Genomic DNA, 16,533 nt, shown 5'->3' on the forward strand with positions numbered 1-16,533 from the left:
ACTCTCTTTCTATTTCTCCATTCACGCACACAATTACACCCATTCATTTGGTGAACGGTAAGTCGAAGTTCTGCAGACAGTGCCACTTTCAATCGTATGGAGCCTGCTCTCATCAGGCTCCATCAGCTTGATAATTAGTTCGGAGAACTAGTTCATTTTAAATAACTTTTCTATTTTTTCCATTATCATCAATATTCCAAATATTTGGGAAAGATAGGTTTTGCCTTACTACTTTTCCATCTTTATACAAAAAAGTGTGGGAATTTTCCAAAGAAAGGAAGGAAGCTATCAATTTCAAAAAGGTAACTCTATACATAGATGTATAGATCATGCAAAGAAGTAACTTTCAGACACAAACTGGAAGAAAAGCCAAAATTTCATTTCTTTCAAAAATATTCCCCCTTTGACTTATCCCATATATTATTCTTGAAATGTGCTATATATTCATTCTGGATATTCATTTTCAAGAATTCAGTTAATTTCGAATCAGTTGGTATCTGGTGATTTCTTTCAGCGTTCTGTTTTTTTTCTTTCAGAAACATCATTCTGTTGAGATGTATAAGTATGAGTAATCGCCGACAACCTCATTAGGTATAATATTTTGAGCCATTATCTGTTTTAAGAAATTTTGTTATTGTGCATGTGAAGTTTTCACATATAAGTTATAGTTATGGAAAGCTTTGGAAATATAGGACTTGGAAAATATATTAAACACCAATGAACCGCACCACATAAAGATCACATTAATCCTACTTGAATAAGTTTTTAGTGCACATTTATTTAAGTTACCCAACTACAGTTCCCGTCAACTTCATAGACTAGATTGAAAGTCTACAGAGAATAATAATAATTTTTCAAATTTTTCTATCATTTTCTTATTTCTTACAATTTATGACATTTATTGGTAGAGTTCAGAGATGAATAAGAACAACTATACAGCAGAAAAAGGTAAAAGAAGCCTAGACTTGGTTATGGATGGAAATTATAAGGGGCAGTGGAAGGGCACGAAAACTGTTTCCTCTCGAAAAATTACATAAAACCAATTTTACGATTAGACCTGAGGTGTTGTTTGTAACAGCCCCTACGGAAAAATTTAAGAAATGCTTTTAAAATTATTTCAAACCCATTTTAATTTCAAGCCGCGATTAGGTATGAATAATACTTATCATTTGTAGAATGATATCAGAAACTTAATTCTTCCTGATAACGCTAAACTAAATCTTTTTGATGTACAAAATGAATTTCCCAGTATTCCGCCAATTGAAACAATTGAACGTCCCTTAGACAAAAACCATGTAAATCCACTGATAAAACAAAAAATTTTAGATTACATTCAAGATTATACAATTCAACGAAAAGTTTTATTCATGCAGCGAACGACTAATAATGAGTGAAGACTTATTGGAAAAAACCATGAATCCAATATATTGCTTTTCTGACAACAGCACACTTGTCTCGTCATTCCATTTGGACTCCAGGACATTGGCTACGCATGCACATCTTCACCGGTAGCAGGAGATTGCATATCTTAATGAGGATCTAGAAGTGATTTCGAATTGGGGTGAGAGTAACCAAGTTCCATTCAATGCCACAAAAACCCAGGCATCGGTTTTCCCCAAAAAAATAAATGTCTCCGAACCGGATATAATAATGTCAGGTCAGAAAATTCCGCTTTCTGTTTCGATAAGTTTGTTGGGGGTTAAAATGGACACCAATATTTCTTGGCACTATCATGTCGCTGGAATTGCAGAGGCTGCTTTTCGAAAGCTTGGAACACTGTTCCGAAGCAGAAAACTGTACACACTTTAGCAACTTTTGATACTTTATAAAGGTCATATCAGATCATCTTTGGAATATTGTTCTCATGTATATGGAGCTCCGCCCCTAAGCATACCCTGAAGGTGCTGGATTCCATCCAGAAAAGAGATATCCTCCTGATTGGAGACGCGAACATCACTTGCAATCTTGATGGTCTGGCACGCTTGATTCCACCAAGAGTTGTACATATCAGAAATACGCGACGGATAATGGCTGCTCATCGTTTTGAGGTTCAACTCAGTACATCTCAAACTTCACTGTTTGAGAACTCTTTCATTTGGAGAACTGCGTTTATGTGGAATACATTTCTTGAGAAGGTTTTTCCAAATGGATTCAATCTCCAGCGATTCAAATCCAATGTGAATCACTACTTTCGCACAGGCACTGCTCTTAGAGTGCCTTAAGGATTTTCCTGTAGTGCTTGTATTTGTCTTAAAAAAACCGTTGAGTTCTTTGCTGGCTGAAATCTTCGTGAATAACATAGGGAATGACATTCATAATAAACATAGGGGTATAGGCATTCACGGCTGACGTCAATACTTTGATTGGTTTCCGTGTTTTGCTGTGGTCTTCTTTGGTTATAATCTCCAAACATTTCAACTGCAACTGTCAGATGACATGTTAAGAAAAGTACTTCGACCACGCCACTGAAGATGACTGCCGCAGTTGCAGTTGAAAGGTTTGGAGAATATAACCAAAGAAGACCACGGCAAAACCCAGAAACCAATCAAAACAGTTAACTAACAATTTATGGTACTGGTACAGATACGTAGATGATATCTTAGTCTGTTTTACTGGGACAGCTAGGCAATTAGCTGAGTTTGTTGAATATGTCAATTCCATTCACCTGACAATAAAATTCACTACTGAAAGGGAGGTAAATAATTAAATGAATTACCTTAACTTAACTATCAAAAAAATCAATAATAAACATGATTTTGCATTTTCTAGAAACCATCTCATACAGACATTGTCATACATAATTCATCCAAACACCATGACCAGATTAGCTGCATTCAATATTATGCTTCACATTGAATATTCCACTGTCGGAAAGTAATTTCCAGAGAGAAGTAAGTTTCATCAAATAAATCGCAGTCAACAACCGTTATAACGTAGATATTATCAACTCCAACTATAAAAACAAGCGATGGAACAGGTCCACAGCGATTTGAATCGCTGTAGTTTATATTCAACTGGAAGTTCATTCTGCAAGGACACTGTTCTCCAAATGGGTATATTTTTTGAAAGTATAGTTCGAGGTTTGAAAAGTTGAAGCTCAAAGCGATGAGCGAAATAAAGTGGGCTAAGTTACCTTCTTAGAGAAAACGGATGTCTGAGTTTTCATTGAATTCTACCTGATTTCTGTCATACCAAGTCAATTTTTTTTCACATTTTCATTGAGATATATTACCTTTTGTCGCCGAATATGTGTATCGGCATGTAATTTTTAAGCATCCAACTGGATTGAAGAGACATTTGTGCTAACTGTTTTTTCCAATAGATCGATGATTCGAATTGAAAGGGTTATATTTTTTAGGAGTGATTAATTTTTGGGAAAGAAAGTTTTTGGCTTATCAAGATGGAGTAGTAGAAATCGATGATTCATTCTATAAAAAGGGTTGGTGAACATGGAGCATTCGGATACCTATACCAGCGTTGCTGGTAAAGGTATCGCTGACAAGACAAAGATCTAAGACTAACAGACCATAACATCAAAGTTCAATTGGCAGGAGTACCAGACACCGTCGAATACCTTGGAAATGTCAACTGCAACAGCTGGAAATTCGATAAATATCTGTTAAAAATTATAAAAAATGGAAGCAAACGATAAATTAATGAAAGCATGACAGCAACTGAAAAAATCAGGGTTTGTAAAAATATTGCATTCATTCACACCGTAAACTTACGATGAAAAAATATGGAAAAACACAGAAAAATACGAGGCGCAGACTAATTAAAGCATTGAATATAACAAGAATGGAATAATATGAATTGTATGAAAAATGAATAAATGAATAACTTAATGTAATCGAGAATTCAGATGAAAAAGATAATATGAAATTATACAACCTACACATTTGAAGGTTTTCTGTATGTATTATAGAACGTTCCATTTCCCCATTTTTATTATATAAGTTTGAACTTTGTTACATTTTTGTTTATCTTCTATGTGGAAAATTACATAGTATCGTTTACAATCTAGAAAATATGTTCATTTGTTTAACCCATTGGTACGACAGTGTGAAGAAGACATGAAATAAAAATAGTTTATAGTTCCTAACTTATATTTTCTTGTTTCAGCTTGTCAAAAAATCCCTGACATCAACAGGAAACCGAAATCTCCATCACAAATGGTAAGTACGTCTTGTTGGACCTGTGCAAGTGTAAATTGTTCATTGCCTGCTGTGGCCGTCATTAAGTTGTCTATTCATCTTCGATGTACACTTGACACTGTTGATTAGTAGGATTTCTCGGGCTTCAACCTATAACAATCCATAGATGGAGATCAAACGTCCGCCGGGACTGATGACACCATATACGGAGATACAGAGTGCTTTACTGAATATTAATCACATGAATCAGATAATTGCGATGGCGAACTTCAATAGTAGGTACATTTCAATGGTAGGTGCATGGGGGTGACAAAGTGCCAAATACAATTAAATCACGTTCTTCGTCAATTGATTCACAATTATTAGCGATGGAACTCAGTTTTGATCAACATAAATTGTGACCTGTTCTTTTGTGATCAATTTGATATCATCTAAGATCGCTGATACTTATAGGTTGTTTATTCTAACAGATGGGTCATATATGTACCACATAAAAATTCACATAATTCTGTCACAGCCTACAGCATTATTATTAAATATATTTAGATGCCTGATGATGTTCTGTAAATGTACGGACAGCCAATCAGTGAGACAGTAGGGTTCTAACAATAGTAAATATTCGTATAATTGAGACAGGAATTCAATAGTTATTTATAAACTTGAAATGTGGGGGTAAACTGTTATAATTCATAATCAAATTATGATGACAACTTCTCTCTTTGGGTGCACGATTATGTTGGTACAAGTATAATCCCGAACAGTGTCTTCGGGGTTATACTTGTGGAAAATTCTCAAATCAGAAAATATATTTCCACATTTCTTGAAAAACATAACGCCTTCATAAACATATACAGCTGGTATTGCCAAAAAACCATTTCGTTTGAAAATGCCTCTACGTGAGTCACTGAAAATCAAATATTGAATTGGTTGTATTGTTACTTTCATCAGGCGTATACGGTTCCACTAACAGGCAACTGTGATTGTAAGAATTGTTTATTTTCCACCATTTTTAATTCGATATCATGCAATATGATTAAATTTATCATTCCAAATCAGTAGATAAGTGTGTGTTCCACAGAATTTGAGCAATTGAGAAACCTAATTCCATCGAGTTAATCAAAATTGGAATTTATCGTCGGCTTCTTAGCAAGATTAACAGCCGTAAAATTAAGAACTTCTAGATCCAGCGTCGTAAAAAACCACTTAAGATTTGAAAAATGATCAATTCAACGGCTAGATTAAACTTTTCAAACGACCGTTTGTCCTGAATGACACTTCAAATTTTTCTTCCGCTATGTTCAGGTACAATTTATTCTTGATCTGCTTTATCCCGTTTTAGGATAAATGGGCATTAATCTTCAAATGAGACAGACAGAAAGAAAACTACGTGGATGGTCTCTGAGACCCACCCAAGTTCTTACTCGAGATTAGGATAAAGGCCATAATTTAAACTTGATGCAAATGTAATGTGATGCAAATCTTGCGATTATACAGTGGAATCGATATATGAGGGCCAGCATAGAGAAATTGGAATGGAATTATAAAATTTGAACCATAGAGTTTTACGCTGAAGCTGAAACAATGTTATTGACTTTTACTTTTGTGGTTATCTGAAGAAGCGTGTGTTTTGTTCAATAATCTGTTTTCTAGAATGTGGATATATGAATAATTCAAACTATGACAAAACAGTGGTAAAAAATAACGAAAATTGATTGTCTTCAACCTGTTCTGACTAAAATAAAAATGATCTTCTTATTTCTCAGAAGATACATTGAAAAAATAATTAGAGAGACTATAAAAATGTTGGTCGCGATTTACAAAATATTCACACTTTTTGTACACATTTCTGATTAAATTTTTTTTTTTTAATTTATTTTCATTTATCTCGGTTGTTTTATAGTCAAGATACTCTTTTCAGTCATTCAACGTTAATTTCAATTAATAATATACTATTCCTTTTAAACTCAATTGATTCCAGGAGGTAGTCGTAACAAAGTGTTTTGATGGCATTGGAAATTCAGCTCCATGAGAATATTAAGAATAAAATAGGTGTCTATTTAATTTATATTTCTTCAAAAATGTATCGACCTCAAAAACAGGGGTAGAGGTTATGTATATCGAAAATTACTTGAAATTTACTCTAATCAATTCTACAAGAGATCTTGAATTAATTTGTACATGCAAAATTTGGTATATGGAAATTAAAAATATCTACAGTTCACAGAGCGCCATCTGCTTCTTTCGAAGATTTCATACATTGAATCAATAATATCCTAATTTATTTACAATTGTGATAAAACAAACCTGCTTAATTGACTTCAATTGAGTCTGGAAAAAAAAAATATTACCGAACAAAAGATATACAGTGCGTCAATTTCAAAACTCACAATGGGCTATATCTCACGAACGAAAGCTGATATCGAAAAATGCCGTGAAACCGTTTCTAGGATAGTAAGGGAAAACGAAAGTGACATGAAAGAGAATTCACCCCCATCATCCCCCTAGGCCCCACCCACCAAAACACAAAAAGTTTAAATTGCAAACCCTACTTGTTATACATCATTGAAAAGACTATAAAAAATGTTATCCAATGGTATAAATAATAATTGTACAGGGTGGAGCAATAATTGTGAAACTTTGGCTTAAATGGAATATTTAATGAGGTTTTTGTTGAACTGCAAATTTATTAAAAATGCCAATTAAGTAAATGTTCAAAGTGGGTTCCGTTGTTTTGTAAACAATAATCTGTCTGTTTAAAATCTGTTTTTCCGTTAACCAGCTGTCGCACCCCTACGAACGACAACCCTCAAAAGTAGAAACTTGTGCGAGCTAAGGATTAACGAGGTCTAACCTTTTAACGTGTGATTCCTAACACGGGTTGGACGATAGCAAGTGAAGATGATCGTTCAGACTAGGGCTTGAACCACCGACCAACACGGCAGTCAATTCGAGTGAGTGAACAAATCACCCACGCCGAACCGCTTGGCTACCGACCGACCATACAACCTTATACAACGTATTCTCTGTAATCGTGATCTTGTTAGTTTTTTGATATGAAACAAGGTTCCGAAACTTCAAAAACATTGATCTCTCAAAATACAAAACAATTCAGAAGCAATTTCCTGGCGAGTGATCTATTATCTAACGACATCGATAAGAAATGAGTTTTATTAACAAACAACTACTGCTGCTACTTAGGAGTCATTCCTTTCAAGTCTGCGGAAAATACTGCAGCTTCATGAGCTTATTGCGTTTCTTTCCGTCTTAATTCATGACTCACTACCATTTCAATAAACTGGGTTCCTTACTAACTTGTACAAATTCTTTGTTGAATGTTTGTCATATTCTTCTGAATATAATTTGGTGCATCCATAAATGTTTTGCCACATATTCGCATAAGATATGGCGAACTCTCTCTGCATCTTTGTTGCATTGCCTGCAGTTTAAGGTCTGCGTTATGCAGCACTATTTTGTTAAGATTTTCTCCCAAAGTGGAAAGTGCCCAATGAGTAGCATTGTTATTGTTCAGAGCGGATCCCAATTTTGTTGAAGCAATTTTTCAGTTATTTTCTTGGATGGTCCCTTCATAAATATTTTCCTTCGTGAGTCAACAAGATTCCTTCGGTCCTATCAGGGAAAACAATTTTTCGAATTGCTCAATTTTTTTCGCAGTCATATTGATAAATCCTATCTTTCAAAATTATGTTCTCGCATACTGAGTGATTCAGCGGGGCGTGGCCAACTAAAGTTATATTTTTTTAAATGGAACACCCAGTATATGAATACGTCATTGGATTTTATATTTTTTAGGTTCATGAGGAATTTTTGTTTCCATTGAGGAATTGCTAAATTATTCCAGAAAAACCTATTTTGCAAAAATATTTTTTTTAATTCACCACCCACATGTGTACATGAATTAAGTGATTTTTTTTAGGAATAGTTAGTCAACATCACTAAAATAATTTCTGAAATCTCAACTTTCGGAAACAATATACAGTGTGCTCATATCCAGTTTCATTAATTGTTGTAACCACACAAAATGTACTTTCTTACGTTCACTTACTCAAATTTGTTTTTCGAATATTCAAACTCAGCGCTAGTACATTCGCATTTTTCGCATCGCATCGCCGTACTTCACACCTATTTTAGATGTTGAATCTACGTCAGCATGGAATTCAAAATCACTACCAGATATTTGACTTCTACAGTTAAATGTATCTTTCCACCTCGAGGTCCTATAAAATTCTAATTTACCACTAACGGTGAAACTAAAATACTCTGCCATTGAAAAGTATAGAAACCAATGCAACATCACAATGCTAACGTATTCCAAAAACACTTTATTGTGAGATTTTCACTAAATTGTTTTACAAAAACGCAACACGTGTTTCGCCATACAATGGCTTCATCTGGCGTGTCTTGCGTGTCGCATCTGGCGTGGGTTGAAAGACACGCCAGATGAAGCCATTGTATGGCGAAACACGTGTTGCGTTTTTGTAAAACAATTTAGTGAAAATCTCACAATAAAGTGTTTTTGGAATACGTTAGTTATGGATTTTCATCAAGTATCGGCCGATTCCATCATATATCACAATGCTAGTTTTTCTTGACTATTCCAGAGAATTCGTTCCATAGGTTATCACTTACTCTACGCAATACTACAGCATATTAGTTTATCTAAATCCTTTCTTTCAAAGAGTCATGTTGGATAGTGAGATGTCGGATGCTTTGGAGCTATGAAAGGGAAAATCCGAAAGGTCCATTCTTGGATCCTTATAGTTTTTCATACCTCATTTCTCACTAAGAAATTGAGTACTTGTAAATATTAAAACTACGCTGACGATACTAGAACATATATTTCTTTTTCTTCGCCAAAGATAAACAAAAGTATAAATTGTATTAATGAAGTTCAAAACATTTTTATATTGATTCTATGAAGTATAACTTGTTTATAAATCCAAATTAACAATACTCCCTCAAAGAAATGCGAAACATTGTTTTTCAAACCCAACGTCTGAATTCATATTTGCAAAGCTTGCTCTAATCTTAAAATCCTTCACCAACTTCTTATCAGATTTGTTTTATCACAATTTGATGACAGTAAGATCATGTAGGGTCCTTGCGCTGAAAATAGAATACAAGTACAATATGCCTTTTTATCGTTCATTTTCCTTCATATGGAAATGAGACACCACATGTTTTTAACGAAATTTCCAAAAATAAATCACGAAAAATCTTCAAAGGATGACTTCAATGACATTCAATGCAAATCCTTTTTCATGAAAAATTACCCATTCATCTTTGGAAAATGCTAAATTTAAAAATTTTAAAATATTATTAAAGTTTGGTTTGTTTTTGAAGTATTTATTATAATCACATTTCAATTCTCAGAATAAGTTTTTATTCCATAAAACTCGTCATCACTAAAGAGAAGTTTTGAAGAGCTTCATGGTAGACTATTTACACCGGGGGATCGCTAAACATTTGGAGTAGGAGTTAGGGTGTTGAAGATGAGAATAGCAAGTTTTGTCATATGCCATATACACCACTCTTCCGATAGGGATATTTTTTGACTCACAAAATTTTTCATATTCCCACTACATCTTCACTGATCAATTGTATGATTTTATGATTCTTATTGCTGAAATAATATAATTAATCTCATTTTATTGAAAGAATTATGGAAATTATATCAAACCACTATATTTAATTTACTATTTTCATGTTACAAAAATGAATTTGAATTTGTTTATATTTGTTTTCAGGACAAAATTTTATATTCATGAGCCGTAATGGCGGAAAGGAATAATCAAAAATCTAACTTAGTGCGTAAAATGTATAATGCATGAGCAACAAAATTTCATCGGGGACAAATTTCATCAATTTGAGCCGCTTCATGTAATCATTGACCATTTTATTCCGATCACATACTCCTTTTTATTTTCACAGCAGAGGCGTACTTACAACAAAGTGATCGGGAATAATAAAAAAATCATAAGAAATAATACTCAATGAACAGATATATGGTCTTGAAAATTTCATAGTGATTGAGTAATAGATTATTTTATCCTGATTGTATAGCAAGATAGATTTTGATTTTATTTTTTGTTTTGTTTTTACATGAAAGGTTTACAAATCCGTGACACGTTCTGCTATACAATACATTTCATTAACTAGTGAAATCAGGTAATGTCAGGTGAAAAAGGTAAAAATACTCACTCATTCACTATTAATATAACACTTTATTGTGAGATTTTCATTGTATAGTGTACACTTTGCAAAACCGCAACATTTGTTAGGAATCACACGTTAAAAGGTAAGACCTCGTTAGTCCTAAGCTCGCACAAGTTTTTCAATTTCTGAGAGTTGTCGTTCGTATGGGGGCGACAGCTGATTAACGGAAAAACAGATTTTATACAGATTTTACCAGATTTATAAGTTTCGCTATACAATAGCATTACAAACATTTAATTGCGGCTCCAGTATGAATTTGTGAACGCAAAACACTATGAAATCGTTCACTTGGTGATCGAAGCACGTGTCGAGGTGTTGAAAATAAATATTTGGTGTTGGGAAAAAACTTCAGTAATATGCATGAGCATCGCTCTTGTCATATGGTCGTACGGTCAATAAGCAATAAGCGAGAAGCAATACGATTGAAACGTTCAGTATTGTAGCTCGCTCGTCACTGTTTGTTGGAAATTTGTTGGCCAAAAACAATACCGTCATCATGACTCAGCCACCGTATTCACCAGATTTACCCCCTGTTACTTTTTTCTGTTCCCAAGATAGAAGAGACCTATTAAAGGGCGGCGTTTTGCGACGATTGAGGAGTTAAAAACCGAATCGCTAAGAGGGCCGTAGGACATACCAAAAAGTGCAGAACTTCGAGGGTAGGAAACAACGCTGACACAAGTGTATTTTATCTGAGGGGTCTACTCTGAAGAGAGATATTTAAATTATACTTCTGAAGACCCATTATAATGGAAGAGATTTCTGATAGATACGATGATACAACATGTTTCATCAAAGCAGTTGAATAGAGTCATATATATCGGCTCAGGAGATGTGTAAAATGACAGTCCAAGAAAAGATTTTCTTCACAACTCCTATCACAAGAGTCTGCTGATAACGCAGCTGCACAAAAATTGGATTAATACACTCCGAGCTTCAGGTGATGCTGAAGTTGTGAAGACAGATATAAACAGTTCGCAGTAGCGGAGGAACTTAATGGCGGAGCGCCGAATTGGGGTTGGGAGGAATTACCAGCCAGTTCCGAAACACTCAGAGTTGGATACTGCTACTGACGTAATTTTGGGGAAGATTCTTTGACGATGCCCTAAAGGTTGTGATAGTGCAAGGTGTGATTGTAGAACAGTATCTTCGAACTTCTCTGTAGCATGCCAGCATTGTAAGGGCTATTGCAACAATGAAATCGAAATAAAAAATTATGAAGTTAAATATATGAAAAATGTCGCAAAATCATGTTAGTTACATCATTCACAACTCTGCTGGACCAATTTTCATCATTAAAGTACACGCGCTTGACTTGAGGGGTAAGCTGGTGAATGCGTGACGACAGCGTGACGAACTGTGATTGGGCGAGGCGAACGGAAGTTGAGAAGGAGGTATAAGTTAGGGACAAGAGAAAGGTACGAGTAAACATTTACGGTCGAGTAGGCTCTGAAGAGTTAGGATAAAATTATCATACGTCACTAATTTTGGCAAGAGATTTCAATGTTGATTTCGCGTCCGAAGGTGAACAACTCTTGGTAAACTTTCTTCAAAATGAATTAGAACTACAAATGAATAATAATCGAAATGATCCTACGACAATACATGGAATAACATTCCATGCAGTTTTCTCCAGATATCTTTCTAATTCTCATTCGAAAACATATGTATATTATTTCTCATACAATAAGGCTATTGTCTTGGTCTTACAATTAGCCAAAGTAATTACTGATGTATTCGATAATGAAAATAATAAATAAAAATAACAACTCTATACAAAAAACTTAATTTATCAATGAAAACGTATAATAAATTTCCCGAGGATGTGAAAAATGAAGAGAATAATTTGTAATATATAATTCTGACATAGAAAAAGTAACAGATTCGTATTATCTGCACCGTTCATAACTCAAGAACAGCTATACCGATTTTCATAATTTTTGATTTGTTGGATTCATGTCCACCAGAATAGTAAAACAACTAGTAAAATACTTGAAAAATCAAGAAGAAAAAATTGGAAATCGAACAAATTAACTACTTTCGCTTTGTAAGGTTAAGTTATGGTTCGCGCAAAAACAATTGAGTTTATGACATTTGTGACTGAGTTCACATGAATAATTATTATATTATAATTATGTTATAATATAATTTTTTTTTTCTGATTGACTTGTTACTTGATGAAAATCCATAGTAATTTCACAAACTACACCGGAAACGATTTAATCTTAACATGTTTCGCTATAACAGTGTTTTTTGTAGTGAATAACATACCTACTGTCGTGATATTTTCAAAAATAAAGTTTGTGAAGATCAAATCATTTCCGTTATAGTTTGTGAAAATATAATAATCATGTCTGCAATATGTGCCAATATGTGTAACTCGGGATAATTTCAAGAGTTGTTTGTAATTTGTGTTCAATTCACTTGAATTGATAAAACATTTTTCTAAAATACAGAAATACGTCCATTTTACGTTAGCCATATATGCAAATCAGTGAATACTGATTGTACTTGTCTTTGAAAATGTTTTTTACTATCAGTTTATTCCATCAAATGATGCATAACAAAGCGATCGGTCTACATAACTCTACATACATAATAGAGAGCCGATTGTTGGTGTTATTTCACCCCTCGAGTATGGTCAACAGAAGAGGTCCGATTCTGCTCCGCGATAACGCACAATCGTACTCTTCACAAATGACCGTCCAAAAATTTAACGAATTGAGCGTTGAAGTTCTCTATCACCCACCATGCTCCCCAGACCTCTCGCCAGCCGACGACCATCATTTCAAGCACTTCGATAACTTTCTCACCGGTGGAACCTTCGCCAATCAGGACCAGACTGAAACGGCCTTCATCGACTTTACCTAATCCCAAGCACCTTATTTTTGTGCTGACGGAAATATTCCATTTGTGGTACATTCTCAAGAGTGCATTGATTCAAATGGCGATCATTTAGAATACATTGAATAACTATTATCTGAGATATTACAGTTTGAAGTAGACTCATAAAAAAGGTCAAAACTTTTGAAACAGCCTATCAGTATTTACAATCCTGATTTTATTACAATGAAACCTGTGATTTGAAATGACTTGCGTTATAGTTTGCCGTGTCCGAACATTCAAGCGACCCTGTATTCACTGTTTCATACTTACTTTCATAAAATTTTCTGTGGTTTGTTTTTGTCAACTCAATGACTTTACTAATTTCACACATTTTTTTCAATTAACAATGACTAGTCATTTATTTGTGAAATGGTTTCGACAGCATCTCTATTACGTGCAAAATAATAGCGTGTGTCAGGCCAAGTGGGAAATGATTTATGAAACGATTTTGGCCCGGTTAGAAGGTCTTCAACCTGTTGTCTATTTTGTTGGCCAAAGTTGTTTTATTACATAACTGTTATATCGCATTTGGAGTGAGTGTCTGCACTTCAAGAATTATGCGTTTTGAGTCTTTGTAAAATAGATATTTATTAACCGCATAATATACGAGTGCTCGCCAATCTGTATCATTCATTAAAAGTGTTTCGTTTGTTGTTTTCCTCTTCTTCATCATTATATACAAAGTGGGAAACTTCTGAAGAAGTAAAGAAAAAAAAATAGATATATCAATGTAAGGAGATTCAATTGATGTCTATTTACATGCTTTATATTGGCTTCACCTGTATGTATGTATGTTTGTTCTTTATTTGACAGAATTATCGACGTTATTGCTTGATCTATTCGCGGACAGATGGCGCTGTACGTAGCCTCCGTGATATATCGACATTGTTTGATCTGTTAGCGGGCAGATAATTCCAACTCACTTTACATGTATTTCTTCATTCGACAAAGTATTATTTTTTATGAACACACGCGCCTGCTGCCTTATTTGTAACCCTCATTCGCGCGTCTGCTGCCTTGGGCTTGGTAGCTGATTTTTAGTCTCTCTCTCCGGAATCGGATAATATCAATGGTCATTTTTCTAAACAATGTAAGGCTGATTGATCCCAAAGTTCAAATAAAATAAATATAGTTCAAAAGGGCTAAAAAATACGCTTTTATAGCATACAAAACTAAAATAAACACGCTTTTAAAGAACATCGAACTGAAAAGTTGAAAATATTTTTTTTAAATAAGCTCAAAATAATAACGAACGAAAAATACTAGTATTATTTCGAAAAAAGCGCGGGCGCTTTGTGCCATATTTTTTGTATATAAAGCGCCCGTCGCTTTTTTCACAATAATACTAGTATTTTTCGTTCGTTATTGTTTTAAGCTTATTGAAAAAAATTATTTTTAACTTTTCAGTTCGATGTTCTTCAAAAGCGTGTTTTTTTTAAATAAGTATATATATATATATATATATATATATATATAGAGAGAGAGAGAGAGAGAGATATTTTATCGAGTGTGAATAATATATATATATTTTCATTATTTCTTCGATAGTGTTCCACGTTGCATATAGTAATGGTGGAGGGAGAACTAGGCCACTTATAGATACAACAAAAATCAAATGTTATATCTCTGAAATATTTGGACTTGTATTGAAAAATTTAGCTCTTAATAAGTTATTTCAACCTTACTGGATTTGACAGGTAATTAAATCAAAAGTGAATAATTTGTGTCCCTTATTTTATTACATATTCAATTTTTACTTTGATTCGAAAATGTTTAAAAGTAATAATTATAAAAAAAAAAAACATTTCTAAAGAGAAGCCCTTATACAAATGCACTGAAAATTAAAAAACTAATATCTATCATTTTTGATCTAGGTTAGTTTTTGAGTAAAAAACTTGCTGCGGAGACAAAATAGGTACTTAATCTTGGACGGGTCAAACAATTGAAGAAATTATTTTTCCAGTTTAGTGCATTTGTATATAAGCTTGTCTTCAAATACGTTTTTTCAAATAATATTTCAATCTGATAAAAACATCACACTTGGAGAAAACAGTAGCGTACAATGATTTAACCATAAGTATCAATCAGGTAACCCTCTGTGACGCCACTGGAATAATTATCCGTAATGTAATTAAATGAAAAGGAAACCCTTGTTACTGTTAAGGAACACACCCAGTTTCATTAAATTCGGCGAAAAGACTTTTGACTATTTGTTAAAAAATTATATATTTAGTAAAACTTTGACACCATGTTGCTCGGAAACGAAAAGAGTTGGGATACATGTTCATATGAACTTATTTTTATAAAATATGACAAGTAATTACTACCTGAAATCATAACATCATTTAAGATACACCCTGTGTATTTCTAGCTCTTTGCTACACACAATTATCTTATACGACAAGTTACTGTTAGAAATTTTTTGTTTGTGAAAAAATACTTCAAATTCAAGCATAAAGTAATCGGGTAAAAACCCAAAAATGGTCGATAATTTTTTTTTGGGAAAATTGTGCGAGTCGAGTTCGACAGTTGCAACCTGTTTCTACAGCTCGGTATCGTTGTTCATTGCACATCACCTAATGTTTGATTGAAATTGCTAAAAAAAAGTCGATAACTTGTTATCTCTTCACAAAAGAAATTTAGGGACTATTCTGAATCTAAATCTCCACCTTTCGAAAGATCATGAATTTAATTACTAAATTTTATATCGTTGTCAGTTTTATTACTCGAACCATCGTCATCAGTAGTAGGTAGGAATGGTAGAGACGCCTCCTATGCCCTCAGGCTATTAACTGCACTCTCTGCCTAGGAGATGCTCTCTTGATCCTCTCAGAAAACCTGTAGTCATCCAGACCAGAATATGCAGATTGGCGGAATCATACTATAGGGTATCTTCCTAAAAATCCCCTACGGAAGCCATCATGGCATACTAAAGAAAATCCAGTTGGTTAGTCGACATTGTGGTTATCGAATGTTCGAAGTGCAAGATTCCCACCTCAATGATTGTAGCAATATTTCCATATGAGGGTATCTGTAAGTCAGCTATACATAAATGTAAGCGTTTGCTGAGCTGCTGCAGCAGCGAGAGTTGGTTTCCTCTCCAGATGCAGATTCTGTTTATGCTACTCCAGAGTTTAGTGAAAAGCAGATTGATAAGATATCTCCTCCATAGACTCAGGATCTGATTTTTCGGTTATTTCATGACCCAAGAAGGATCTCACGAGTAGCTAATAGATTCCTAACCACAAGGCCTCCAAAT

At 34.0% G+C, this 16,533-nt stretch overlaps 1 protein-coding gene across 3 annotated transcripts in view; it reads left to right on the forward strand.

Moving 5' to 3' along the window:
• Nucleotides 1-16,533, forward strand: part of sick (sickie) — a 678,280-nt gene that overhangs the window by 287,405 nt on the left and 374,342 nt on the right. For all 3 annotated transcript variants that reach the window (XM_074173106.1, XM_074173104.1, XM_074173105.1), the window contains one exon: nt 4,123-4,175. In XM_074173106.1, the coding sequence (XP_074029207.1) occupies nt 4,123-4,175 (53 nt within the window). The remainder of the gene's footprint in view (nt 1-4,122; nt 4,176-16,533) is intronic.

Source organism: Leptinotarsa decemlineata, unplaced genomic scaffold, assembly GCF_025532065.1.
Source record: "Leptinotarsa decemlineata unplaced genomic scaffold, Ldec_3_MD MMD2_tig00000199_RagTag_RagTag, whole genome shotgun sequence".
Lineage (NCBI taxonomy): Eukaryota > Metazoa > Arthropoda > Insecta > Coleoptera > Chrysomelidae > Leptinotarsa > Leptinotarsa decemlineata.